Source organism: Somniosus microcephalus, chromosome 22, assembly GCF_052327205.1.
Source record: "Somniosus microcephalus isolate GS21.2 chromosome 22, FLI_Smic_1.0, whole genome shotgun sequence".
Lineage (NCBI taxonomy): Eukaryota > Metazoa > Chordata > Chondrichthyes > Squaliformes > Somniosidae > Somniosus > Somniosus microcephalus.
The window spans coordinates 45,776,568-45,803,002 of record NC_141008.1 but is presented as its reverse complement, the minus strand read 5'-3'; the positions used below and the strand labels follow the sequence as shown (position 1 = coordinate 45,803,002).

The 26,435-nt window shown below is 45.8% G+C and overlaps 1 protein-coding gene across 1 annotated transcript in view; it reads right to left on the bottom strand.

Annotated features, from left to right (window-relative positions):
* Window positions 1-18,756, bottom strand: part of smg6 (SMG6 nonsense mediated mRNA decay factor) — a 280,547-nt gene extending 261,791 nt beyond the window's left edge. The window contains exons 1-2 of the mRNA XM_085965106.1: window positions 18,744-18,756; window positions 13,167-13,283 (exon numbers count right to left, since the gene is read on the bottom strand). Of these exons, the coding sequence (XP_085821232.1) occupies window positions 13,167-13,283; window positions 18,744-18,756 (130 nt within the window). The remainder of the gene's footprint in view (window positions 1-13,166; window positions 13,284-18,743) is intronic.
* Window positions 18,757-26,435: the final 7,679 nt, after the last annotated feature.

Sequence of the window (26,435 nt, the reverse complement as noted above, 5' to 3'; positions counted from 1 at the left end):
AGCCAATGCATGAATTTGGTAGCCGAACCCACTTCTTGGGGGTCTAGGTCCAGGCATGTTGGTCTGAGGGCTCGCAGCAGCTCCTGTTGCTCAGCGTTTGGTGCAGCAGCCTGCTGTTCCGCGTTTGGTGCAGCAGCCTGCTGTTCAGCAAATGTCGACATTTTGTTTTTGCTAATAAAATTGATGCGCTATCAATTACTCATAAAAGACTGAGAGTTAAGAGAGTAACTAAAGGCTTTTATTAGCAAAGAACAGAGCATGCCTCTCGTGGTTGACTGGGTTCCAAGAAGCCAGGGGGCTGCAGGTCAATCACCTTTATACCTGGGCCTGTGGGTGGAGCCAGCCGAGACATGCATAGGTACAACAGTGTGTAACAACAACAACAACAATAACAGTGGTTTACCACAGGCCCCTTGCTCAGTTTCTTGCTGCTCCTGTCTCAACACCTTTGGCGGGCGTCCTCTGGGGTTGCGAACCTGCGAGGGCTCGCCAACAGTCTGCTGCTCCTGCGGCTGTGCAGGGGTTGAGACCCCAATCTCAGTTGGGTGTGGGCTCTGGTGGGGTTCTGCAGTGGTATGGAAGTGTGAGCGCCTGGAGAGGAGCCCCCACTTCCTTGATGTCTGCCACCAACTTCCCTCTCATGGGTCAGGTCCCCCTCAGCACTTGCAAGTGGCTTGAGAGCACCTTGCTGCACATCAGGGGGGCCATGGGGACCCGTATCTGCACTGGCAGTTCTGCTCAGAAGGACTTCCATGAAGGTCTGGTTTCTCTGTTCAATAGATGACCATCGCTCCTCCAGAGATGTCATTCTATTCAGAAAACTCACCATGTTTTCTGCACTCTAGCGACTTATCACCTCCATGGAGGTTGCCATCCTTTCCACGGTGATGCGTTCATGCGCCAATGACTCCACAAAGGCTCTGCTCATGTTCGCAATGGACTCCTCCATTCGCTCCACACTCGCAGCGACCCTGGAGACAAAACCTGCCAGAGACTCCTGCATCTGTTCCTGGAGCTCCAGCACCGCTGATCTTGTGGATAGACCCAAAGGCAGAGGGTCGACATGCAGCTGAGCCGAGCTGGCAGAGTCTTGCGCCCTCCGACTAGGACTCTCCACTGCTGTCCCTGTCTGCTGATGCTCACTTGTGAGCTGTGATAGACCAGGTGACAACACTGCACTATCTCGTGAAGGTACCACCGAGGTGTGAGTGTCTGCGCTGGTGCTGGGTGCGCTGAATTCTGCTGACGCTGCGCCCTCAGAGGTTGCAGCTTCCTCTGAGGAGTCTGGATGCTCAGACTCTTCCTCCTGGCTAGTGGGTACGGGTGCTTGCGATGTTCCTGTGGGGGAGTAAAGAGAGTCAGAGATGTGATGCCAAGGTTACATGCACATTGCATATTGCAGATGATCATAAGTCCATCTGTTATAGCTTCAGAATCATTATCAGTGACTCATGCAATGTCAATGAGAGAGATGGAAAACTATTCTGTCACCAGCTTGCTGTGATGCACCCGTTTGTCCGTCCCCCACTTGCGCATCGTCCTCCACTCCCACGATCTCCAGGGCCGCGCTGGGCTACTGAGGGTGGCCCTCCTCCTGTCCTTGCTCTTTCCCTCTTACTGTGAGCTCTCTTTTCCTGCAATGAGGGAGACAAGTGGAGTTTGAGTGTGAATGAAGGAGTGAGTGTAGAGAATCTATAGCATAGATGCTTAGGAGACAAAGATGGAGTGAGGTGGCAAGACCAAGGGCCCTCCCTGTGTGTTGTAAGTTGTTTTCATAGCATCACAGTGATAGGGAGTGTGAGGGCTGCATGGTCAAATAGTTAGGTGAATGTGACCATAGAGAGAGAGGGAATGGGTAAGGGTGCATGGATGTCAGTGTCAAGTGGGATGTGGAGGAAGAGATTGCTAAAGCTGAGTGCTGGTGAGGAGAGGCAATGGGGATCAGATTGAGGGTGATGGGAAAGTCATACTCACTTTTCCAGTGCGCAGGTCATGAAACCTCTTCCTGCACTGAAGCCAGGTTCTGCGGGTTATCGACAAAGAGCTGACCTCCTCTGCCACCTGGATCCACACAGTCTTGGTCTGCTGGGGAGGCTTCTTCCTCCCTGAAGAAGGGAAGAGCACCTCTTTATTGGCTCTTGCTCCCTCCACTAAAGCTTGCAAGGCAACGTCATCAAGCCTGGGAGCAGACCTAGGTCTCTCGCTGGTCATTCTGCCTCCAGGTCCCTCTAACATGAAAGGCCAAAAGGTTGGCAGTCTGCAGAAGAAGCAAGGCTTGTTGCAGACCTTAAATACAGCAGCAATGATGACGTCATCGGAGGCGAGTTTCAGACTGAAAACACTAATTGGGCCATGGGTTCCCACACGCTGGAACTCAATTGCCCACTTAAGTTAAAATCGCTTCATTCTCCCACATCGATTTAGAATCGGGTGGCTAACACGAAAAGCGGATTACACGACCCCAGCCCGCCCCAGTAACAAAATCGAGCCCTTAATCTCTTAAATGTCAGTTTGGCTCGGTGGGTAGCACTTTCGCCCAAGTCAGATGGGCATGGGTTCCCACCCCAGGACTTAGCACATAATCTAGGCCGACACTCCCAGTGCAGTCGTGTGGGAGTGCTGCACTGTCAGAGGTACAGTCGTGCAGGAGTGCTGCACTGTTAGAGGTACAGTCTACTGGAATTGACATTAAACTGAGGCTCTGTCCGACTGCTACAGCACTATTTTAAGACAAGCAGGAGAGTTCCTCCCAGTGATCTGGCCGATATTTATCCCTCAACCCACACTGAGAAAAACTGATGAACTGGTCTTCTATTTCAATGCTGTTTGTGGGATCTTACTAATCTACCAGCAGGCTTAGAATCACAGAATCATAGACATTTAGAGCACAGAAGGAGGCCATTCGGCCCAATGTGATCGTGTCAGCCGAAAAAGAGCTCCCCAGCCTAATCCCACTCTCCAGCTCTTGGTCCGTAGCCCTGGAGGTTACAACACTTCAAGTGCACATCCAAGCACTTTTTAAATGTGGTGAGGGTTTCTGCCTCTACCACTCTTTCAGGCAGTGAGTTCCAGACCCCCACCACACTCTAAATGAAAGAATTTCTCCTCAAATCCCCTCTAATCCTTCTACCAATTACTTTAAATCTATGCCCCCTGGTTACTGACCACTCTGCTAAGGGAAATAGGTCCTTCCTATCCACTCTATCGAGGCCCTTTATAATTTTATAAGCCTCAATTAAATTTCCCCTCACCCTCCTCTGTTCCAAAGAAAACAAGCCCAGCCTATCCAATCTTTCCTCATAGCTAAAATTCTCCAAGTCCTGGCAACATCCTCGTAGATCTCCTCTGCACCCTCTCTAGTGCAATCACATCTTTCCTGTAATGTGGTGACCAGAACTGTACGCAGTATTCTAGCTGTGGCCTAACTAGTGTTTTATACAGTTCAAGCATAACCTCCCTGCTCTTATATTCTATGCCTCAGCTAATAAAGGCAAGCATTCCGTATGCCTTCTTAACCACCTTATCTACCTGTCCTGCTACCTTCGGGGATCTGTGGACATGCACTCCAAGGTCCCTCTGTTCCTCAGAATGGAAAAGGGGGGGGGGGTAGCCCTGATAATAAAGGATGACATAAGGACAGTAACGAGAAAGGATCTCGGCTCGGAAGATCAGGAAGTAGAATCAGTATGGGTGGAGATAAGGAATAGCAAGGGGCAGAAAAACACTGGTGGGAGTAGTATATAGGCCCCCTAACAGTAGCTATACCGTTGGACAGAATATTAATCAAGAAATAGTAGGGGCTTGCAACAAAGGTAATGCAATAATCTTGGGGGACTTGAATCTTCATATAGACTGGACAAGTCAAATTGGCAAAGGTAGTCTGGAGGACGAGTTCATGGAATGCATTCGGGACAGTTTCCGAGAACAATGTGTCATGGAACCAACCAGGGAACAGGCTATTTTAGATCTTGTATTGTGTAATGAGACAGGATTAATTAGCAATCTCATAGTAAAGGATCCTCTGGGGCAGAATGATCATAATATGATAGAATTTCACATTAATTTTGAGAGTGACTTGCCGACGTCCGAAACTAGAGTCTTAAAACTTAAATAAAGCCAATTCCATGGGTATGAGGGGCGAGTTGGCTAAAGTAGATTGGAAAAATAGATTAAAGGGTATGGCAGTAGATAAGCAGTGGCTATCATTTAAAGAAATATGTCATAATTCTCAACAAAAATACATTTCATTGAGAAACAAAAACTCCACAGGAAAAGTGATCCAACCGTGGCTAACTAAAGAAGTTAAGGATAGCATTAGATTGAAAGAAGCAGCTTATAATGTTGCCAAGAATAATAGTAAACCTGAGGATTGGGAGAGATCAGAAACCAGCAAAGGTTGACCATAAAATTGATAAAAAGGGAAAAAATAGAATGAGAGAAAACGAGCAAGAAATATAAAAGCAAATTGTAAGAGCTTCTACAAGTATGTAAAAAGGAAAAGAGTAGCAAAAGTAAACGTTGGTCCCTTAGAGGCTGAGACAGGAGAAATTATTATGGGGAATAAAGAAATGGCAGAAACGTTAAACAAATATTTTTTATCTGTCTTCACAGTAGAAGACACAAAAAGCATACCAAAAATGTTGTGGAACCAAGGGTCTAATGAGGGTGGGGAACTTAACGTAATTAATATAAGTCGAGAAAAAGTACTAGAGAAACTAATGGGACTAAAAGCCGACAAATCCCCTGGACCTAACGGACTACGTCCTAGGGTTCTGAAAGAGATGGCTGAAGAGACAGTGGCTGCATTGGTTATGATCTTCTAAAATTCCCTAGATTTTGGAATGATCCCAGCGGATTGGAAGAGCGCAAATGTAACACCGCTTTCAAGAAAGGAAGGAGAGAAAAAACAGGGAACTACAGGCCAATTGTTAGCCTGACATCAGTCGTCGGGAAAATGCTGCAATCCATTGTTAAGGAAGTGGTATCAAGTCACTTAGAAAATCATAACATGATTAGGCAGAGTCAACATAGTTTTATGAAAGGGACATCGTGTTTGACAAATTTATTAAGAGTTTTTGCGGACGTAACTAGCAGGGTAGATAAAGGGGAACCATTGGATGTAGGATATTTGGATTTCCAAAAGGCATTCAATAAGGTGCCACATAAAAGATTACACAAGATTAGGGCTTTAGGGGTTGGGGATAATATAGTAGCATGGATCGAGGATTGGTTAACAGACAGAAAACAGAGAGTAGGGATAAACGGATCTTTTTCAGGTTGGCAGGCTGTAACCAGTGGGGTGCCGCAAGGATCAGTGTTGGGGCCTCAGCTATTTACGATCTATATTCAATTCAATTAATGACCTAGATGAAGGGACCGAGTGCAATGTATCCAAGTTGGCTGATGATACAAAGCTAAGTGGGACAGTTAGCTGTGAGGAGACAAAGTGTCTGTAAAGGGATATAGATAGACTAAGTGAGTGGGCAGTAAGGTGGCAGATGAAGTATAATGTAGGGAAATGTGAGGTTATTCACTGTGGTAGGAAGAATAGAAAAACAGGATATTTTTTAAATGGTGAGAAACTTTCAAATGTTGGGTGTTCAGAGAGATTTGGGTGACCTCGTGCAAGAAACACAGAAAGCTAGCATGCAGGTACAGCAAGCAATAAGGAAGGCAAATGGCATGTTGGCCTTTATTGCAAGGGGGTTGGAGTATAAGAGTAAGGAAGTCTTGCTACAATTGTACAGGGCCTTGGTTGAGGCCACACCTGAAGTACTGTGCACAGTTTTGGTCTCCTTATCTAAGGAAGGATATACTTGCCTTGGAGACGGTGCAACAAAGGTTCACTAGATTGATTCCTGGGATGAGAGGGCTGTCCTATGAGGAGAGATTGTGTAGAATGGGCCGATACTCTCTGGAGTTTAGAAGAATGAGAGGCGATCTCATTGAAACATACAAGATTCTGAAGGGGATTGACAGGGTAGATGCAGAGAGGTTGTTTCCCCTGGCTGGAGAGTCTAGAACTAGGGGGCATAGTCTCAGGATAAGGGGTAGCCCATTTAAGACTGAGATGAGGAGGAATTTCTTCACTCACGAGGGTTGTGAATCTTTGGAATTCTCTGACTCAGAGGGCTGTGAATGCTCAGTCATTGAGTTTATTCAAGGCTGAGATCGATAGATTTTTGGACTCTCGGGGAATCAAGGGATATGGAGATCGGGCGGGAAAGTGGAGCTGAGGTCGACGATCAGTCTTGATCTTATTGAATGGTGGAGCAGGCTCGAGGGGCCGAATGCCCGACTCCTGCTCTTATTTCTTATGTTCTCTACATTTCTCAGTATCCTACCATTTATTGTGTATTCCCTTGCCTTGTTAGCCCTCCCCAAATGCATTACCTCACACTACTCCGGATTGAATTCCATTTGCAACTTTTCTGCCCACCTGACCAGTCCATTGATATCTTCTTGCAGTCTGCAGCTTTCTGCCTCACTGTCAACCACATGGCCAATTTTTGTATCATCTGCAAACTTCTTAATCATGTCCCCTACATTGAAGTCTAAATCATTGAAATATACCACAAAAAGCAAAGGACCTAGTACTGAGCCCTGCGGAATCCCACTGTAGGAAAGTTCTTATTATTCCCTTATTCCTGCATTGCTTCACTTGTTTCCTTCCTCCTCTCCTTCATGAGGTTAACCATCAGTAGGACTGGGGGAGGGCAGTTCAAACAGGAGGCAACCCAGCACTCGGCTAGCAGTGTGACTGGGTGCTGAACAGGGGCAGGTCCATCCTGTGGACTTGCACCAACCATGAATGGAGTTGAGACGACTAAAACCAGCAGAGAGAGGAGACTCGTTTTTAGTCTGGGCTGGACTTCAACCCAGAGTCTAGAAGTGAAAGGGCAGCATGCTAACCAACGTCAGCCATTCCTTCTTAAGTGGGCCATATTTTTCTTTTTAAATAATTTTATAAAGCAGCAGGCACTGCAGTATACTGGCAAGATCAGCAGCCTATAAATCACACCCTTCATTATTTACATGTTACTGCAGTGCGTTGCTGAGAGGTCTCCAGCCGGTTACATTTCAGGTTACGACAGTGTCCTGAAACTGACAGCAGATGGTTTTGTGAAGGGATGCTGCGGTTCGGTGACTGCAGGCTTGCTGAGCGCCATTTGGTACAAGTCCAAAATGTAAACAAGTTGTCATCTATTAGATACTTCGTTTAGAAAAGCCATGGGAACAAGTAACACTGCTGCATCTGAATGAAATGTGCACAAAATCGCAGTTTTTGCTGACAATCAAGCCCTACAGTTAGGACAGTAACAGGCGCTGTTTTACCCATCTAAGGCTCGGCAATATAATGAAGCCCAAGCAACCGCAGCCTTAACCCCCAAAGGTTAGATTGAGTTCCAGGGCATTTCAGTTTAGGTCAGGTCTCAGTCTGACCACGAGAAGCAACAGTACACAGTACCAAACTTTTAATATTCACTGGGCTTTCTATGCCATCAAAAAATCAATCCAAATAGAAATCCCAATTAGCATTTGGCTCAAAATTTTCAAATCAGTAATTGAACCAATTGCACTCTATGGCAGTGAGGTATGGGGACCGCTAACTCAACAAGAATTCGCAAAATGGGACAAACACCCAATTGAGATCCTACATGCAGAATTCTGTAAAAGTATCCTCCGGACTCAAAGGAAAACAGTAAACAATGCATGCAGGGCGGAACTAGGCCAATATCCATTAATAATCACTATCCAAAAAAGAGCCACCAAATTTTGGAATCACCTACAAATGAGCAACCCCCAATGCTATCACTACGACGCCCTGAAATGCCAAGAGCTGACCATAAAGAAGAATACCCTCAGTCAACTAGTCCTGGGACTCAGTGAAGTAACTACTAACAATACTAACAATAACCAGCCCCAGGACAGTGACAGGGTAACACAAAGAATTCGACCCAACACAATCGTCGCTAAGCAAAAGGAAAAATATCTGACATATTGGGCAGAAACAACAAAAACCCAAAGCAAACTCAATTGCTACTTGGCCCTAAACAGACAATACAACATAGCTGATTACCTGACCATGGTAAAGGATAACAAACTGAGAAGAACCTTGACAAGGTACAGACTTAGCGAACATAGCCTAGCGATCGAAAAAGGCAGACACAGGCAGACCAGGCTGCCAAGAGAGGACAGGATATGCTCTCACTGCAGTCAGGGAGTGGTGGAGACAGAGATGCACTTCCTCACAGCTTGTGGAAAATATCAGGGCATCAGGGAGAATTTCTACCAAAAATTCTCACAAATATGCCCTGATTTCAGAAATCTGAATGACAACCAAAAACTCCCATTCCTACTGGGAGAGGAGAGAAGCTGTATAACACTGGCGGCACACTATGTTACAGCTTGCCATGAACAGAGGGACAACCAGTAAACTAAGAAAAGAATATATATAAACAATGCGAATGTATATTTATACACTCAGGGATATACCTGTTTATACACTGTATGAATAGAACTGCGTTTATGTGTTCAACCATAAATGTATTTTGATGCTTTGGCAACATAAGATGTACCTTATCATGCCAATAAAGCGATTTGAATTGTGAATTGTGATAAGGAGAGAGAGGTCCGCCCCTTCTGTTTCACCCACCCTGAATTGCACCACCCACTGTGGTGATCATGGAGATGTCCACGATTGGTTGGAGACAAGGGTACTCTAGGTCCAGCCAGCTAACAGTCCTCAGACAAGAAACAGTGCGACAGGTGAGTGGGCATGAGAGAAGAGCAACATTCAACCATAAACACAAGCTGTATAAATGGAACCGTGCACTGTAACATCGTGAATATAGTACAGGATCCAGCCATTCCACTGACCAGTGTGACTCACTCAATTTCTGAGTTACTGAACGAGCCTCACTCATGTAAACATCACAAACAACGGCTGCTCCACCCACCCCTCCCCCACCACCATACGTCCCCCTCGTTCAGTTACGAGATCAATCTTGCTTCTGAAATAAAGTGCGGATCCCTCCATTTTACATCGTTTAATATATATATTTTTTAATACTGTTCACCCTTTTGAACATCAATGGCCAACAGTAAATCATGTGATCTCTTTAATTGTTAAGTGTTGATTTCCAGCAATCTGACTGGCTAATAGCAGTCATGTGACACACCAATGTGACACTTTTAAGCAATCTCACTGGGCGATAATTATAAAATTGTTTTGATTGTGTCACTTTCTGGCGATTTCATTGGTTGTTAAGCAAGTGATTGTTCTGTGCTTGGCTAATGGGCTCTGCCCCAATGACGATAAAGGCAGCCCATGGATATGGTTTGATAAATATTCACATTCATTGAAAAGCAACAATCAAAAACCATAAAAGGAACAACCACCTTACACCCCGCACATCAATTAAGCCTCGTTTCCTTGTAGTGCAAGTCATCAACATGAACGTTTTCAAGTAATGCAATCACGAGAAAAAAACAGCAGGGTAACTCAGTTTGGAAGTCTCCTGAGTGACTCCCCTTCCGAGAAAAGCAGTTGCACAAGGAAGCTTCTGAAGTGACTCTTTTTGGAAAACCAAGCCTGCAGGGAGGCCTCCAGTGTTAACTTTCCTTTTGCCAACCAGAACATTAAACAGCCCCGCGAGAGGTTCACAGTCCTGTAAAGGAGCCCCTTGAGTGACTTCCTCTCCAGCCAAGTTGCTCCATTAAGAGGCTTCCTGAGCGACATCCTTCGAGAATGCCAGACACCTGCTGAGTGACAGTACTTTTACACAACTCGTTTGTTTGATGATTTCTCCAGAACTATACTGGGTATTAACGAGATGTGGTCACAAATGAAAGTATAAAACTCGACATAACATTGCCATTTGCCACCATTCTCTATCTTGCATAGTTTCAGAGATATCTATGCTGAATTAGACAGCAGTAGCCTTGATCATTCTGTTCCTTACTAACTACAGTAGTAGTACCTAGTGCTTATGGCACTGGACTAGCAACCCAGAGGTGGAGAGTTCAAATCCCACCATGGCAACTAGTAAAACTGAACTCAATACATCTGTGGTGTGATACCAAAAAATGATCATGAAAGCAGCTGTTTTGTTGTGAAACAAACCCAACTGGTTCACTAATGTTGTTCAGGCTCCCTTCCCCGAAGAAGGGAAACCCTACCTGATTTGGCCTACACGTGATTCCAGTCTCACATTCTGCGGTTGGCTCTTAATGCCCTGAGGACAACTCGGGATGGGCAATAAATGCAGCCTTGTCAATTTGCCCACATTACAAAAACAAATAAAGAACCAGTGCGAACAGGGCTGGACAAGCTGGCTTAGTTCCCGACATTCTCAGATTTTAACACTAACATATATACTTCACTCTTAACTTCCTCGCAACTCGGCTTTAGAAGTGCAAAATGACCCTTTACTGTATTTTCCTGTGAACGCAACTACATCGCAATACGTCCCACCCACAGCGCTGCTTCCAATCGTCATTCACAGAATTTCAATCTTAAAACCATGTATGGTGAACACACACATATATATTCGTTAAGTTTATAGATGTTTGCAGTGAGCATTATGGCCATAATTTAAATCAAGGGGACTCCAGATGACATCATAAACCAGGAGAGCAGCTCGTTGTGGTTTAGGAATGTTATCCGAATCCAGAGATTGAATTACTGCCTTATTGCTCACTGCCAACCAGCTAAGATTCTGTGTATAACTGCTCCTAAATCGTCTGAAAACAAGAAATAGAATCACATAAAAGTGACTATTTGAGCTGTAAAATTATTTAAGTGCTTTTTTTCTGTAGGTACTCCAAGAATTTAGACGTGATTTGTTTGCCACGTATCCATCAAAATAATCCTGAACCCATGCAAAACAAACTGCAGTGCACATCGGGTAGAGGTCTTTACACTTTAAACTGACACAGTAAACTCCAATCGCAAAAGTGAGGCAGAAACTCTCCTCGTGCACAGAGAGTTAAAGAGGCCATGCCCCCAAGATGGAAACTTTCTGCAGCCAGCGTGACAGTAAGTCATGGAGGGAAAACAACGCAAACTGTGAGATCAACTGGATTTTTTCCAGAGAACAGTTTATCTAAAGAGAAAAGTGATCTTCTCAGATACCAAAATCTTTAAAAACTTCAGATCTGAGCATACGAGAACCGTTTGCTCCTCAGAAGCAATCATTCACTCAGGAGATCATCTTTATGAAGATCACAATGACCCAACCCAATGAATACAAAACTTATCGTGTGCTCCCAGTGCCTGTAAACACATTACTGTACTGCAGTAAGACGTCATTCACATTGGAAATGGAACCCAATGAGAGCTAATAATTACAGCAACTTAAAACAGGCAACAGGAACGGGAGACTTTCCATCATCCAAATACCCAAGTGAACAAGTCCAATTAGGAACAGGTTTGTATTGTGTGTTGAGCAAATGTTTTCTTCCAGCCATGCAGAGTCAACTTGCGTTCATATTGTGTCTTTAACATGGAAAAACGTCCCAAGGCATGACGCATAATCAGGCAAAAATACACCCAAAGCCAAAGGAGGAGATATTAGGAAGGGAGACTGAAAGCTTGTTTGAAAAGGTGGGATTTATGGAGGGACTTTAAGGAGGTGGATGCGCAAAGGGGTTCATGAATGGAATTCCAGTACGTGAGGACTGGAGTCACGACCACCAACAGGGAAGAGGGAAATGCGCAAAAGGCCAAATTCAGAGGAATGGATGGGGTTTGGGGGGGGGGGGTGCAGTTATTGGGATGGAGAAGATCACAAAAATAGAGGAAAGTCCATAAATGGTTTTAATACACACAAATGAGAATTTTAAATCGGAGACATTGGAGGATTGGGAGCCAATATAGGTCAGCAAGGACAGGGTGTGCTGGGAGAATTGGGCCTGGTTCAGGATAGGATACAGGCAGCAGAGTGTTGGATGAGCTGAAGTTTACGGAGGGTGGAAGATGGGAAGCCGGCCAGGAGAGCGTTGGAATAGTCGAGGTCTCAAAGGCACGGATGATGGCCGGGATGGGGGATGGAATCAACAATATACCTTGAAACTTTCAAATAATCTCAGCAGGAACATTCTAAAGGCTAGACCAAAAGGGGGGAATTTCCCGTCAAACTGGACCCCATTAGAAATATGTTAGCATTTCTGGCAGTAACTAGCCATTTATTACAATATAAGTAGTAATGCATTTTGAACAGTTAGATAATGGAGATCCTGCCACACTTGGGTTCTGAAGTCAGAGGAACAACTAAAAATATTCTGGTCTGGTAACAGCATAAAGTGCGCACGAGAGAAGCCTTCCAGTTCAGTGTCTCAGCAGTTCAGTGTCTCAGCTATTATTTCATCTCCAACCCCCCAGATGCATGCATCACTCTGCCCTCCTCCCATTTATATACATCATTGCCCTGCAATTTTCTTTCCCTCCACGTGGACAAGCACTTCATTTTAAGAAAGTTAAGGGGTGATTTAATAGAGGTGTTCAAAGTTATATGGGGTTTCAATAGAGTAGATAAGGAGAAACTCTTTCCACTGGCAGGAGGGTCAGTAACCAAAGGATACAGATTTAAGATACAGAATTGGTTATAGACTTGAAATGGAAACATTTTGCAGGGCAGTGGGGAAAGAGCAAGTGGGACTTTCAAAGAGTGCACTGGCGCAATGGGCCGAATGGCCTCCTTCTGTGCTGTATGATTCTACCTCCACTAGGCATAAACTCGAAGGATGCGGCGGAGATCGGGAACAGGATGCGTGTGAAATCACAACGCAAACCCTCTACCCTGCCACTCGGTCTCACGCTACACTGACTGAGCAGCCTTTCTTCCCCTGGTTGCTTTGTAGAGCCATTGGAGCCTGAAGTCTTTTGGCTGAATATGGAAACACATGTTGAAAACGCAGCACATTACTGTATTTAGCAACTCACTAAGGACTGGAGTTAGGTAATGATCAAAGCATTAGCAGTTTGTAAACAACACAGAACACAACCTCATTAAAAAGGATGTCTATTTTATGTGCTTATGTCAGAAAGAAATTTGCCAACACTTACAACAGTGTTACACAGAATATACAAATACTGGCCCTTGTTTGTTTGATTCAGGCCCAAAAGCAAAGGACACGTCACAGGTACGGACATTAACACTTACCTCTGGCAGCTTCCTTTAGCTGTTCGATGCAGCGTTCCACTAGCAAGCCAAATATGGCCAGTCCCAGTGCCGTGGCGTGCTCCTGTGTCACCGATCGGCAGTTCTCCGAGCTGGAATCTAATACAACAGAGAAGAGAAAGAGCGAGCATTAGGTTTGTATTCAGAAAGACCCAAAAAGCTCGTCACTGACTTTACCAGACAAGCTCCTTCCTCAAAGACTTGGAAAACTTTCACCTTCACCAGAGCGGTTGTGTTTTTAAATATTTTTCTCTGCAATTATCTGACCACAACTAGTGACATGTTAACACAGCTTTCTTCACCAATAAATTGCTAGTTATATTTCATTTAGGGCGTGAGGCACAATATCACACTGGGTGAAAGCCAAATCTTTCAAAAAACAGAACAGGAATATTTCCAGGTCTGACGAAAGCTTCCACCTGAAAGGTTAACCTGTCTTTTCTCCTTCAAATGCTCAAGAACCGGGTGTTTATTTCCAGCATTTTCTGTTTTTATTTAAGAGGAGAATGTGAACGACTTTTATAAATATATTCTTAGCAAACTGCTACCCATGGAAACGGTACGAATCCCAAAGGATCCCTAAGGGCCATATGATACCAAATGACCAGTGGATGGCAGTTATAACTAAACGACTGTGTCAGTGTCCACAGAGCAAACCATAGAGAGGCAGAATTTTCAGTGAGGGGTAAGGGAATATTAGGATCAGAGGAATAAGGAGGTAATGAGAGCATTGGGTAAAGGCAAGACTCAGATAGACTACATGCTCGGATATGTGAGGAATTCGTTAATGTAATTGGTCATATCCTGCTGACCATCTTTAGGGGTTTAGGAACACTGCTAGTGTATTAGAGAAAGGTAAATATGATCCAGAATAGGGGTTATAAAGAGTCCAACTCATAGAATGGTTACAGCACAGGAGCCGGTCATTCAGCCTGTCGAGCCCGTGCCAGCTCTCTGCAAGAACACTTCAGCTAGTCCCACTCCCCCACCCTTTCCCCATGTCCCTGCAAATTTTTTTCCTTCAGGTACTTATCCAATTCCCTTTTGAAAGCCGTGACTGAGTCTGCCTCCACCACCCTCTCAGGCAGTGAATTCCAGATCCTAACCACTTGCTGCGTAAAAAGGTTTTTCCTCATGTCACTTTTGGTTCTTCAGCCAATCACCTTAAATCTGTGTCCTCTGGTTCTCGACCCTTCCGCCAATGGGAACAGTTTCTCTCTATCTACTCTGTCCAGACTCCTCATGATCTTGAACACCTCTATCAAATCTCCTCTCAATCTTCTCTGCTCTAAGGAGAACAACCCCAGCTTCTCCAGTCTATCCACGTAACTGAAGTCCCTCACCTCGGAAACCATTCTTGTAAATCTTTTCTGCACCCTCTCTAAGGCCTTCACATCCTTCCTAAAGTGCAGTGCCCAGAATTGGACACAATAATCCAGTTGAGGCCGAACCAGTGTTTTATACAGGTTCATCATAACTTCCTTGCTTTTGTACTCTACGCCTCTATTTATGAAGCCCAGGATCTATAGTGAGTAAACTATTTGTGGGCATGCTGAAGGAGGGAAGAAAGAAGCACGTAGATTAATACAAGAGGGAGTCAACATAGCGCTATAAGAGGACAGTCCTGTGTGACAAATATATTGGACATTTTCACTCCAAGAGTTGAGCTCATATTCTAGACTGGCACTCCAGTGCAGTACTGAGGGAGTGCTACAGTGTCAGAGGTGCCGTCCTTTGGATGGACTGTTAAATTGAGTTTAAATTGGCACTGCCGGTTCCAGTGGTCCAGGTAATGTTAATGGTCCCAGAGTACTATCTGAAAAGCAATGGTGTCCTGACCAACAATGCTCCCTCAACTGACAACACCAAATACAGATTAACTGGTCATTCATCTCACTGCTGCTTGTGAGATCTTGCTATGCCTATATAACAAGACAATGCACTTCAAAGAAACTCATATGTAGTGCTTTGGGATGCTTAAAAGATGTAGTAATGCACCCTATCAATGCCAGTCTTTCTTGGAGGAGGTAACTAGTGGGTAAGGGAGCAAGGAAACAGTAAGTATTATATTTTAGCCAGGTTTTTGACAGTGCCACAGGAGATTGGTCCACAAGGTCAGAATGGTGGAAGCTTTTAAAGTGGGTGAGAAATTGGTTCAAGTAGAAAATGCGACGATGATTCACAGGGTGCCCCAGTTCCTTACCCAACGCCTTTGTCTTATGCTCCCAGCTAGACAGCAGTTTCAATAAGGAGACTGAGTCTCATGAACCAAAAGCTAAAGCTTAGTGCCAAGAGCTGTGATGGATGCCATGAGACATGTTACAGCTGATCCTTTTTAATTGAGCTAACTGAGATCTTGCACCACGTGCGATGACAATATTGACATTTCCTGCATAAATTTCCCTAATGACTCCGTATTTTGTGCAGTTTCTCCCTCGTCTCCACCCAGGCTCTCACGACGCTTATCTCCTTCCTCCACAACCCCTTCCTAATTCAACACTCTCAGATATTGCCAATGGCTCACTTACTTCAGGTTGTCTCCCCACCTTTCAGGAAGGCATCATTGATCCTTGCCTCAAAAAACACTCCCTTAATTCCTCTGAACTCCCCACTTGACACCCTATCTCCAACCTCATCTTCCTCTCTAAGGTCCTCGAATGTTGCCACCCAGCTCCCCACACTCCCCTCTCCCATTACTCCCTTTGAATTCCTTCAATCTGGTTTCTTCCAGGCCGCAGCATGGAAATTGCGCTCGTCAGTTACCAGTGACATTGTTTCTGACTGTGACCACGCTGCACGATCCTTCCTGTCCTCCTTGACCTCAGCGGCATTTGATAGTCATACGTTCCATCCTTCTCCAATATCTCTCCTCTGTGGCCTACCCACATGGCACTGCCCTAGCATGGCTCCACTCCTACTTGCCCCAATGCACTCAATACAACACCTATAATGACTTTTTGTTCCACCCCCATACAGTCACATTGAGTGTGTCCCAAGGTTCCATCCTTGGCCTCCTCTTTATCTGCATGTTGCCTCTTGGCAATATAATTTAACATAAGAAATAGGAGGAGTAGGCTATTTGAGTCTGCTCCACCATTCAATAAGATCAGGCTAATCTTCTACCTCAACTCCACTGATTGGTATGCAAGGAGTCAGTTTTCACATATATGACACCCACCTTTACTTCTTTGCCGCCACTTTTGATTCCTTGACCATCACTGTGCCATCAACTGCTTACCTGATGAACTACCTTCAACTCAAGAGTGAAGCCACTGTGTTTATCTCCTGTCTAAAACCCTACATTTTAACAGTGGCTCCCTCAGATTGAGCTTAACAATGTGCTGTTTGACACGGGTATGGATTTGGGTAGGTTGGACTGACAAGTGGCGGATGTCTTTTAATGCGGGGCAACATAAGGCTAAAGGGATCAAGGGATATGGGGAGAAAGCAGGGACAGGGTACTGAGTTTGGATGATCAGCCATGATCTCATTAAATGGCGGAGCAGGCTCGAGGGACCGAATGGCCTACTCCTGCTCCTATCTTCTATGTTTCTATGTAATGAGGCTAAAGAAGGGAATTAAGCAGTGCAAACACAAGATGAACCGTAGTAAAGCATAGGAGAGTGGTCGCAGAGTACTGGGGGACAGATTATTGAAGCCATCAGCACAATGTGTGCCAGCAGTAACAAATGCAACAAGATCTTAGGATACACAGCTACAGGGATAGAATACTACCAGAAGGTGATAGTTAAGGACAAGCTGGTACGAGGGCAGTATACTTCTTGTTACTGTACCACAGTGGGGACATTTGGGCTTTCGAGGGAATACAGAGGAAGGCAACTAAACTGATACCATTAGTGAGACACCTGAGCCATGATGAGAGACTAGGGAAGCTGGGAATGTTTACACAGGGTAAAAAAAGCATCTCAAGGGAGATCTCATCATTATCTGGATTCACACAAGGTGAGCGAGGAGTTGGCCACTATTAAGTCTAAAACTGTCGAAACTGTCTCCCAACAGTGTTAACAGGCAGACCCTGTACTTGAACTTAACTCTTTGGAGGGTGGCGAAGGAGGGTCGGGGGGGCTAACTGACTGCCCACCCCCAAGGAATCCAGCACCTAGGGTGTTAACATGAGGACCTGCTGCTCAGTGGATTTCAGGAGTGCGAGTATGAGCATGACTGCACTAACCCTACACAAGCAGTGAGACAGGGAGGGGCTGCCTTTCCAGTTCCCATACCAAACTGACACACAGGTGGATCCCACAGTAACATAACTGAACACATCACTTATTTCATCAATCATTGCACAGAGTGCCAACAGATTCAACAGCACTGTGCACTGTAAGTACAGGGATGAGTTTGATTAATAAGTGTTCATAATACTGAGGGAACATTAAAACCTACAGGGCACATACTATCTCCAAACAGGTAGTCACAAGATGAACTCAAACTGCATTGTGACAGAATCCCCCGTCGAGTCTCAGTTGTTGTGGGTCTCCTGATGGGAGACGAGCCCGATTCTGGACAAACATACACGGCCGCACTGAGCATTGGAAGCCAGGTGAGGCGGACAAATGAGTTGCCTAGTGTGCAGGGCGCTTAGCAGCCAGAGCGCTCAGCCTCAAAGGAGCCGGCAGACATGCTGCCACTGTGGCCTATCGGTGGCTGTGCCTCCCCGGGTGTTGGGGATAATCTGACAAGATTGGAAGGGGAGTTTTAGTGTGTCTTTATAGCGTTTCATCTGCCCACCTCTGCTGCAGTCCAGGTGTTGCAACATTTCCATTAATAGTACAACAGTGAATTATGCAGGTCACAAAGCACCAGAACTGTTGCATCATTGGGGAAAGGAATGTCATCTTGAGCATCACCATAGGAACATAGGAACAGGAGGATGCCATTCAGCCCCTCGAGCCTGTTCCGCCATTCAATGAGATCATGGCTAATCTGCGACCTAACTCCATCTACCCGCCTTTGGCCCATATCCCTTAATACCTTTGGTAAACAAAAATCCATCAATCTCTGATTTAAAATTAACAATTGATCTAGCATCAACTGCCGTTTGCAGAAGAGAGTTCCAAACTTCTACCACCCTTTGTGTGTAGAAGTGTTTCCTAATTTCACTCCTGAAATGTCTGGCTCTAATTTTTAGACTATGCCCCCTAGTCCTAGAACCTCCAACCAGCGGAAATAGTTTCGCTGTATCCATATCAGTTCCACTTAATATCTTGAAAACTTTGATCAGATCACCCCTTAACCTTCTAAGTTCCAGGGACTACAACCCTAATTTGTGTAATCTCTCCTCATAACTTAACCCTTGAAGTCCGGGTATCATTCTGGTAAACCTACGCTGCACTCCCACTAAAGCCAATATATCCTTCCTACGGTGTGGTGCCCAGAACTGCCCACAGTACTCCAGGTGTGGTCTAACCAGGGTTTCGTACAGCACACATCACCAATGAAACATTACAACCACTGAACATTCATTGTTAAGGTGCTCTTGTTTTTCCTCCAAAGGGGACACTCTCTCCAGAACGCAGAAAGGAGGGGGAGACGTACTTGGTGGCATCATGTTGTAGATCGCAGAATACAATCTGGCAAATGTCGAGGCTAGCGGCACGGAAAGTGAGGACAGGGAGGGACTTTCTGATCGGGCGGGGCGGGGGAGGGCGGCGGGGGAGGGGGGCGGGGGGGGGCAGGGGAGGGGAGGGAGGGGGCGGGGGAGGGAGGGGGAGGGGGAGGGAGGGGCGGGGGAGGGAGGGGGAGGGCGGGGGAGGGAGGGGGGGCGGGGGAGGGAGGGGGCGGGGGAGGGAGGGGGCGGGGGAGGGAGGGGGCGGGAGGGGGGAGGGAGGGGGCGGGGGGCGGGGGAGGGAGGGGGGCGGGGGAGGGCGGGGGAGGGAGGGGCGGGAGAGGGGCGATAAGTGTGGCACAGCTACCAGTACAGACACACAGAGAGGCTTGATCGAATGCGGCTGAGGCGATGGGAAAAGTAGGACAGAAGCTCCAGTGGGAAAGTGGAGTCATCAGAGCAAATGAGAGGGTGATGGAGAAACTGGGAGGGAGCTGTGGAATCTACAGGAAGCAGGGTGAGAAGTGGTGCAATCCAGGTAGTAGTGAGAGTCTGTGGGCTTATAGTAAGATATCTTGTGGAAAACCCATTACCCGAGACGGGCAGAGAGAAGTCCAGAAAGGAGATGAGTCACTTAAAGACAAGGGATGGGTGTAAAAACAGCACGAGAGCAGGAAGCAGCATCCACACAGTCATCAAAATAACAGCAGTCAGGGAGGAGGCCTGAGTAGGACTAGAACTAAGGGGTACGGTAGCAGAGTGGTTATGTTACTGGACTAGTAATCCAGAGGCCTGGACTAATGATAGAGATAGGAGTTCCACGGCAGCTGCAGAATTTAAATTCAGTTAATTAAATAAATCTGGAATAAAAAGCTAGTTTCAGTAATGGCGACCATGAAACTACTGGATTGTCATAAAACTCATCTGGTTCACAAATGTCCTTTAGGGAAGGAAATCTGCCGTCCTTACCCGGTCTGGCCTATATGTGACTCCAAACCCACAGCAATGAGGTTGACTCTTAACTGCCCTCTGAAATAACCTAGCAAGCCATGTATAAGACGGCTCACCACCACCTTCTCGAGGGCAATTAGAGATGGGCAATAAATGCGGGCCTTGTCAGTGATGCCCACATCCCGTGAATGAATAAAGAAAGTGCGCTACATGTTATACTGAAAGGCTGGAGTAGCAGTTATCTGAGAGAATGATTTGAGGTAAAATAAGAGGCTCCACAGGAAGAGAAAAGTTGAGCCTGGCAGAGGTGGATGATGGTAGTGGATCGGGACTGGTCGGGACAGTTCAAGGAAGAAGGAGAGGGCCCAGAGAGGCTCCTGCTGAGGCTGAAGGTAGGGAGGAATTTCAGTCCATGGTGAAAAGGAGATGACTGGAGCCGGAGCACCTGAAGTTGTCAAAGCGGAGGAGGGTATCAGAGTGGTCCCTGATGTAGAGGTAACAAAGATAAGACATAGAAACATAGAAGATAGGAGCAGGAGTAGGCCATTCGGCCCTTCGAGCCTGCTCCGCCATTCAACGAGATCATGGCTGATCATCCAAACCCTAGCACCCGGTCCCTACACCGACAGCCATCCCACCCAAGCCCTATCCCCGTAACCCCGCGTATTTAATCCCCCCTAACACTAAGGGCCAATTTTTATCATGGCCAATCAACCTAACCTGCACATCTTTGGACGAGCTGGTTCAGTATGCCAGGAGCAAGCTGAAACTGCTGGGACAGTCCGGTTTGATTATTTTGGGGAAGGAATTAGAAATTATACATCGTAACCTAAACACAAGGAAGAAATAAAGCAGAGGGAATTACAGGGACTGGATTGCTCCACCCCCCCACCCCCCGCCCCACTTTGCTTTTAAAGGTGAGTAATTCAATGCTGAGGAATGTTCCAGTTTGCCAACACTTTGCCACTCATCAGCACACACAGGTTAGGTAGAGCATGGGATGGAAAGAGTAAATCTACCATCACTCTGAACAAGACGCCTCCACCAAACCTCAAACGAGCATCCCTTACTATATCTGCGGCATTTTCATTTCCTATACTGGCCTCATCTGTTGCTTTGCCGAGACTGCCAATTTGGCCACACTAGGGCCAGTTATGTGCTGTGAGCTCACCTTCACTAAGATATGGGTGGAGACTGCCTCAAACTCATTCACAAGGGACACGGAAAGCCTGTGGAAAATAGAGGCTTTTATTCCATCAGTTTGGGCAAGACTAGGTTCCAGAACTGAAAAGATGCCAATTCACTCCACTACAAAGTCCCCCGGGAGAAAGAGATTTTAAAAACGTATATATCTCTAAATACAATGACACAATTAAACCTGATGTTGTTAAAGGGAGTAGTCAATTCAACAGCAGGGAAGCAGCAATTCGGTGTCATCAATCCAAGGCTTATGGACAGAAATTTGAACATTGCCAGAGGTTAAATAAGAGCAACTCTGGTCTGGTCCTGATTGGTGAAACAGCCCGAGGATTTCATTTTCAACCCTCCTTCTAAACCGACCAATCCTTCTTTGCAATCAGTAATATTCACATTTAGTTCTATAAAAATAGGTCTCGAGATGGGGGAAGTGCAAACCCAGGCGAGGTGCCCTCTGCATTGGAGAGAGATTCTTAGGAGTCTGATGGACCAATGGACAACAGTGAGATGGTGGCGGCCAGTTGGAAGAGGAGTTCCAAAAGGGAAGACCTCACATTAAAATGACCATCCTGCGGAGGTAGACTTGGGGACGTTGTGGGTATTGAAGAGTGAGTGCCAACACCTACATACACTAACGATGGCTACAAACCTGCAGCTGCACATCACCTTGTATCAGCAGGAGGTTGATAAAAACAGCCCCTAATCATAGCATGGTTACAGCACAGGAGGAGGCCATTTAGCCCATCGAGCACGTGCCGATTAACCATATCACCATAGCCCCCCAACGCCCGACACTTGAAGATGTAAGAGCAACTACTGCAAGAAACTGAATACTGCACCGTACAGCACACAGCAGAGTTAAAACCTTAGTGTCTGTACTTGGGAACATTTTTCACCTTATCACAAGGACAGGGCCAGCAAGACACTCTACAGGCAACATGGACACTGTGTTTGAGGTTCTCTGCAAGCCTCAAGAAAAGGAGAACACGTTTCCTTAACCTTTAACACGCTATGTAAAACTATCTTTAAACTACATGATTTGTATGAGGTTAGCAGACAAGTGGACAAATCAAAGAGATGAATAAAGTTATTGTAAGTTCTCACAAACCAGACATCGCCTCTTTAGGAGTGAGACGTACAGTTGGGAAAACATGAAACAAAAGTCAGCAGGCTGACTAGAGGGTCAGGAAACAAAGGCGGAGAGGGCCAACACATGGCAGGATGTTGTGCCTTTCTAATTAGCACTGTATCATTCACCAGTGTGTCTCCTCTCACTATAAACTAATAACACTATTCAATTGTTCTTCAGTTGGCAGGTCCTACTTCCGCCAATAGGGCATTCTTCAGCTACTGGCCTAAGAATTAAAAAAAATGTACTTCAGACATTCAGGCAGCGAAGGCTGGCAAAATAATTTAAAAAAAATAACTACTCCTCCCCAAATAGCAAGCAATGATTGTTAGGAGCACGCAGAATCTCACAGTTCATGAAGAGTTTGTGCTTTCTGTAATGTGCACCCAGTGGATAGCAATCTGCTCCGTTTCCCAGCGTAATGGATGTGGGCTCAGTCCAATTTCATGTTATGATATATTTCCATGTTCCATCTTTTTAAGATGAATTTTAGCTGGGTCAAGGCACATGGAATTTAAAATGGAGCTATAGCAGCTAGAATTCCCTTTGTCTGGAGAGCCTGTGGTAGAGTCCTGGGTAGGGGCAGGCATGGGCTAACTGTGATTGCCACAGCCATTAAAGGAGGTGTCAGACCAGGCAAATATTCCAATAGGCTTGGTTTCACATCCGGACCAGTAAACTCACCAATTTCCACTTCCCATCCTCCTGGATTGGTATCAGTGGTGGAAGACTGCCCCAACTGTGACTCCAAAGGCTGGTCAGCTCTGTGTACACAATGCTTTTACAAACCAGGTGCACATTTCTGCTATCGGCGTGCATTCATTTCACTCTCAGCTGCCCTAAATCTGCTGTAATTTAACCCACTTCCATGATCAAATATGAAGTGCACTCAATATGCACTTCCCATTACTGAGAGCACCGTATAAAGGTGTAAAATATAATAAATGGTACGGAAAAGGTAAATACGTGGGGTTACGGGGATAGGGTGGGATATGTGTTGGTGTAGGGGTTACGGAGATCGGGTGGGATGTGTGTCGGTGCAGGCTCGATGGGCCGAAATGGCCTCTATCTGCACTGTGGGGTTTCTGTGATTCTGTGATTCTGTGAATATGCACTTCCCATTACTGAGAGCACTGTATAAAGGTGTAAAATATATAAATGGTACGGAAAAGGTAAATCTCCAACACTGCAACAGGACGAGCGGGCACAGGTTCAAACGGTTAATTTAGGATGATGTCAGAAAGAGTGATCAATACTTGGAATGGACTCTGGGTAGGGTAGTGGAGGCAATCGTTCAGCAGTGGGGTGCTGTGTTAGTGCTGCAGGGCAGGGGAACAGGAAGCTCTTTATGAACTGATAAGCAAAGATGGGTCAAGTGGTCTTCCTCATCTGTATCGTGATCACCACGAGCAAAGCTGGGATGGAGCTGGTACTAGCGGTCCCATCGAACAACCAGTACATTTAAAGGGTAGAGTGTCTTCAGAATTTTTTAGGAGTATTTACCATTACAATATTGTACAGTGGGGCAGATAAGTCACTGGACGATGTTGGGGGGTGAAAATGAATAAAAAGATGCCCAAAGACCACAACACACTTATCTTCAAGGTAATAAAAACAGAAGTGCTGAAGACTTCAGTAAAAGCAAACTAACAGTTTCAGCCGTAAAACCATGACAGAGCTGGCTCTGGTAGACAGAAAACTCTCTCACCAACACCTAACAGGACACGAAATCCGCCGACTTACTAAATCAGTCACAGATTTATTCAGGTACGGATGAGACGCAGAAAAAAACTAAATCCCACTGAGTTGCTGAGCTGTCTTTCTATCAGTGATGTCACATGGCAAATGAGCAACTTCAACGTTATACAAATCTGTTACCTCCAGCAGTAACAAGCAGAACGAGGCAAGTCAGCAGCAACCTTCAAACTGGGTGTTACTACAATCACCCCGCACATAGTCTACAGTGAAGTCTGCAAGTATTAAGCATCCGGATCCAGCTCCCCTGATAAGTCTAGCAGGTAAAGACGATGGCGTGGTACTGGGTCACACAGGCCAGGCAGATTCCTAGTTCAATCCCTGATTTGTGCCGAGTTGGTAAGGGTACTACAGTGCTCCTGAGCTACCGAGGGTAATCAGCAGCCAGGGTTCGTAACCTTGATTACTACCCTGGGACTCTTGCTGCAAAGCACATGGCCGTGGACATAGGATGAGGGCAGATCAACAACTACTTGCATTTATCTTAACTTGCAGGAGCTGCCTTTGATAGTGCCCTCTGCAGTCAAATAGGCTACCAACATCAGCAGTCCAGGCTCACACATGAGGAATGGGCACTGGGGTGACAACAGCAAACACCAAAGGCAGCAAGAAAAATGAGCAAAAACAGCACCCTTGCTGAGCTGGTAGACTTTCTAGAGAGGCTTGTATGCATGCACCAAGTAGCTTGCAGGGTCCTCTGCAACAGCCCCTTGGCTCTTAGTGGTTTCAACTTCAACTTCACACCAATGCTAAACTAGTGTTGTGTAATTCAGGTGTGAAGGCTCAAGGTAACTCTGAAGTGACGTGGATTGAGACTCGCTTCTCCATGGAGTCGCACTCCTCTGCACTCTAGATTCAGACTGCATTTATAATATAACTGCAGCGTTGGTGCAAAGTGACACCACTTCACACCGACACTACAGCCGAAGTGTGAATGCGCCCTCGCACACCTCCTGCACTGTTTCGGAGGGCAGTGTTACCAGGGGCACAGTGCACTGAAAGCATGAGGCCACTCTGAAACTGAACAAGGTTTAGTACTCCAGCTGTTTCAGTAATGCCAAATCCACTGGCTTTGGTTATAACACAGTGACCAAGGAAGGTATCAGAAGATGCAGCTCCAAACCAGTGGAGGCAACTAGGAGATTTCAATCAAATGCTCCTGTGGGTTGTGGCCGAGGCCACTGGTTTGCGGTTTTCCAAGAAATGAAATGGAAATGTGGAACGTGAACACCAGAATATCAATAAAATCCCAGGATCCCTCATAACAAAAATGGAATTAACTCATTTAGTTGCCGTAAACAAGTGAGACCAATTATGGCAACGTCGGAAACTGTGATCTGATTTTTTTTCTGTTTAAACACACAGCATCAGCCAGAATTTCCACCGTCGGTGAAAAGAAATTCCAGTAACAATCCCAACGGCTGATGGCAGAGCTGTAGGGAATTTCCATGGGAATGCTGCAACCTTCCTCAAATGTGAAAAGGAAAAAAATATCACGCTCGCTGGTTGCAATCCATTTTGGCACAAAAACAAACTGCCCATTCAACTGGAAATCCTGACTCTAAATAATGAATATTAAATTATTTCCGTGCAAAAGGGAATCGAGACCTGAACATGAGCCAATCTGGCTAACACCAGCCACTGGCAGTCAGGCAGAGGGGCAGGGCACCAGACCAAGGGGCACAGCACTTGGAGTCCGAATATTTACCTTGTTGATAAACATTAATTGAAAACCTTACGACTATGAATACATCGTATTTACAGCACAGAAACAGGCCATTCGGCCCAACCAGTCCACGCTGGTGCTTATGATCCACATGACCCGCCCGCCACATTTTATACACAGAAATAACCCAAAATAACCAACTTCCAGATCCGAGAACACATTTCAGCGCCCAGTTTTCTTTCTGGAAACTTGTGCAAAAATCAGACAGGTGGCAACTGGCAACCCTATGGGCAATGAGGCAACTGCCAGGGTCTCACTGCATATGTCTGAGTGTTACCAGAAGGAGAACCAAGATAGGGATTTCTCGGAGCAGTTGAATGGATTAGCAGAAGTAGGGGACATGTCACACTGCCCCCATGTGACAACGCGCACACTGCAGGATTAAAACGTGTTGCAGGTGAGTCAGCAGCCCAGCGGAAGTGATAGCTTTCACTTCAGTGAGCAAAGTTCAACAGAAACACACTTGCACTGGAATGGAAATGTAGACACAATCGTCACTGTCTTTGCTTCATGTATGAACCCGGGTCAGCAAGTCAGAGAAGGTATGCAAACTGATAACATTTAAAAAATGATTACTTTCTCTGATGATCCCCTGCTATTATTGGAAGTATTACACATTCAACTGTCTGATGAGTCAGACTGCAAAACCCACTGTTGGGCCCCGTGTGCATGTCTGTGTTTAATGTACAGGAAGTATGAAATGACTATACCATGGATTCCCCACAACTGAAAAACACTTACATTTTCCCACCCTGTGCTTAAACTCTAGACTGCAATATTTAAAACAAAAAAGAAAGGCAGTCAGGCAACAAAGCACGTGAGAGAGAGAAACAGAAATAAATCAACCAGAAACACAACATCGCTTACTGGTGCAGCTACATTACATGTGAGCCATCAGCTCACTCACTCACTTGCCTGCATGTC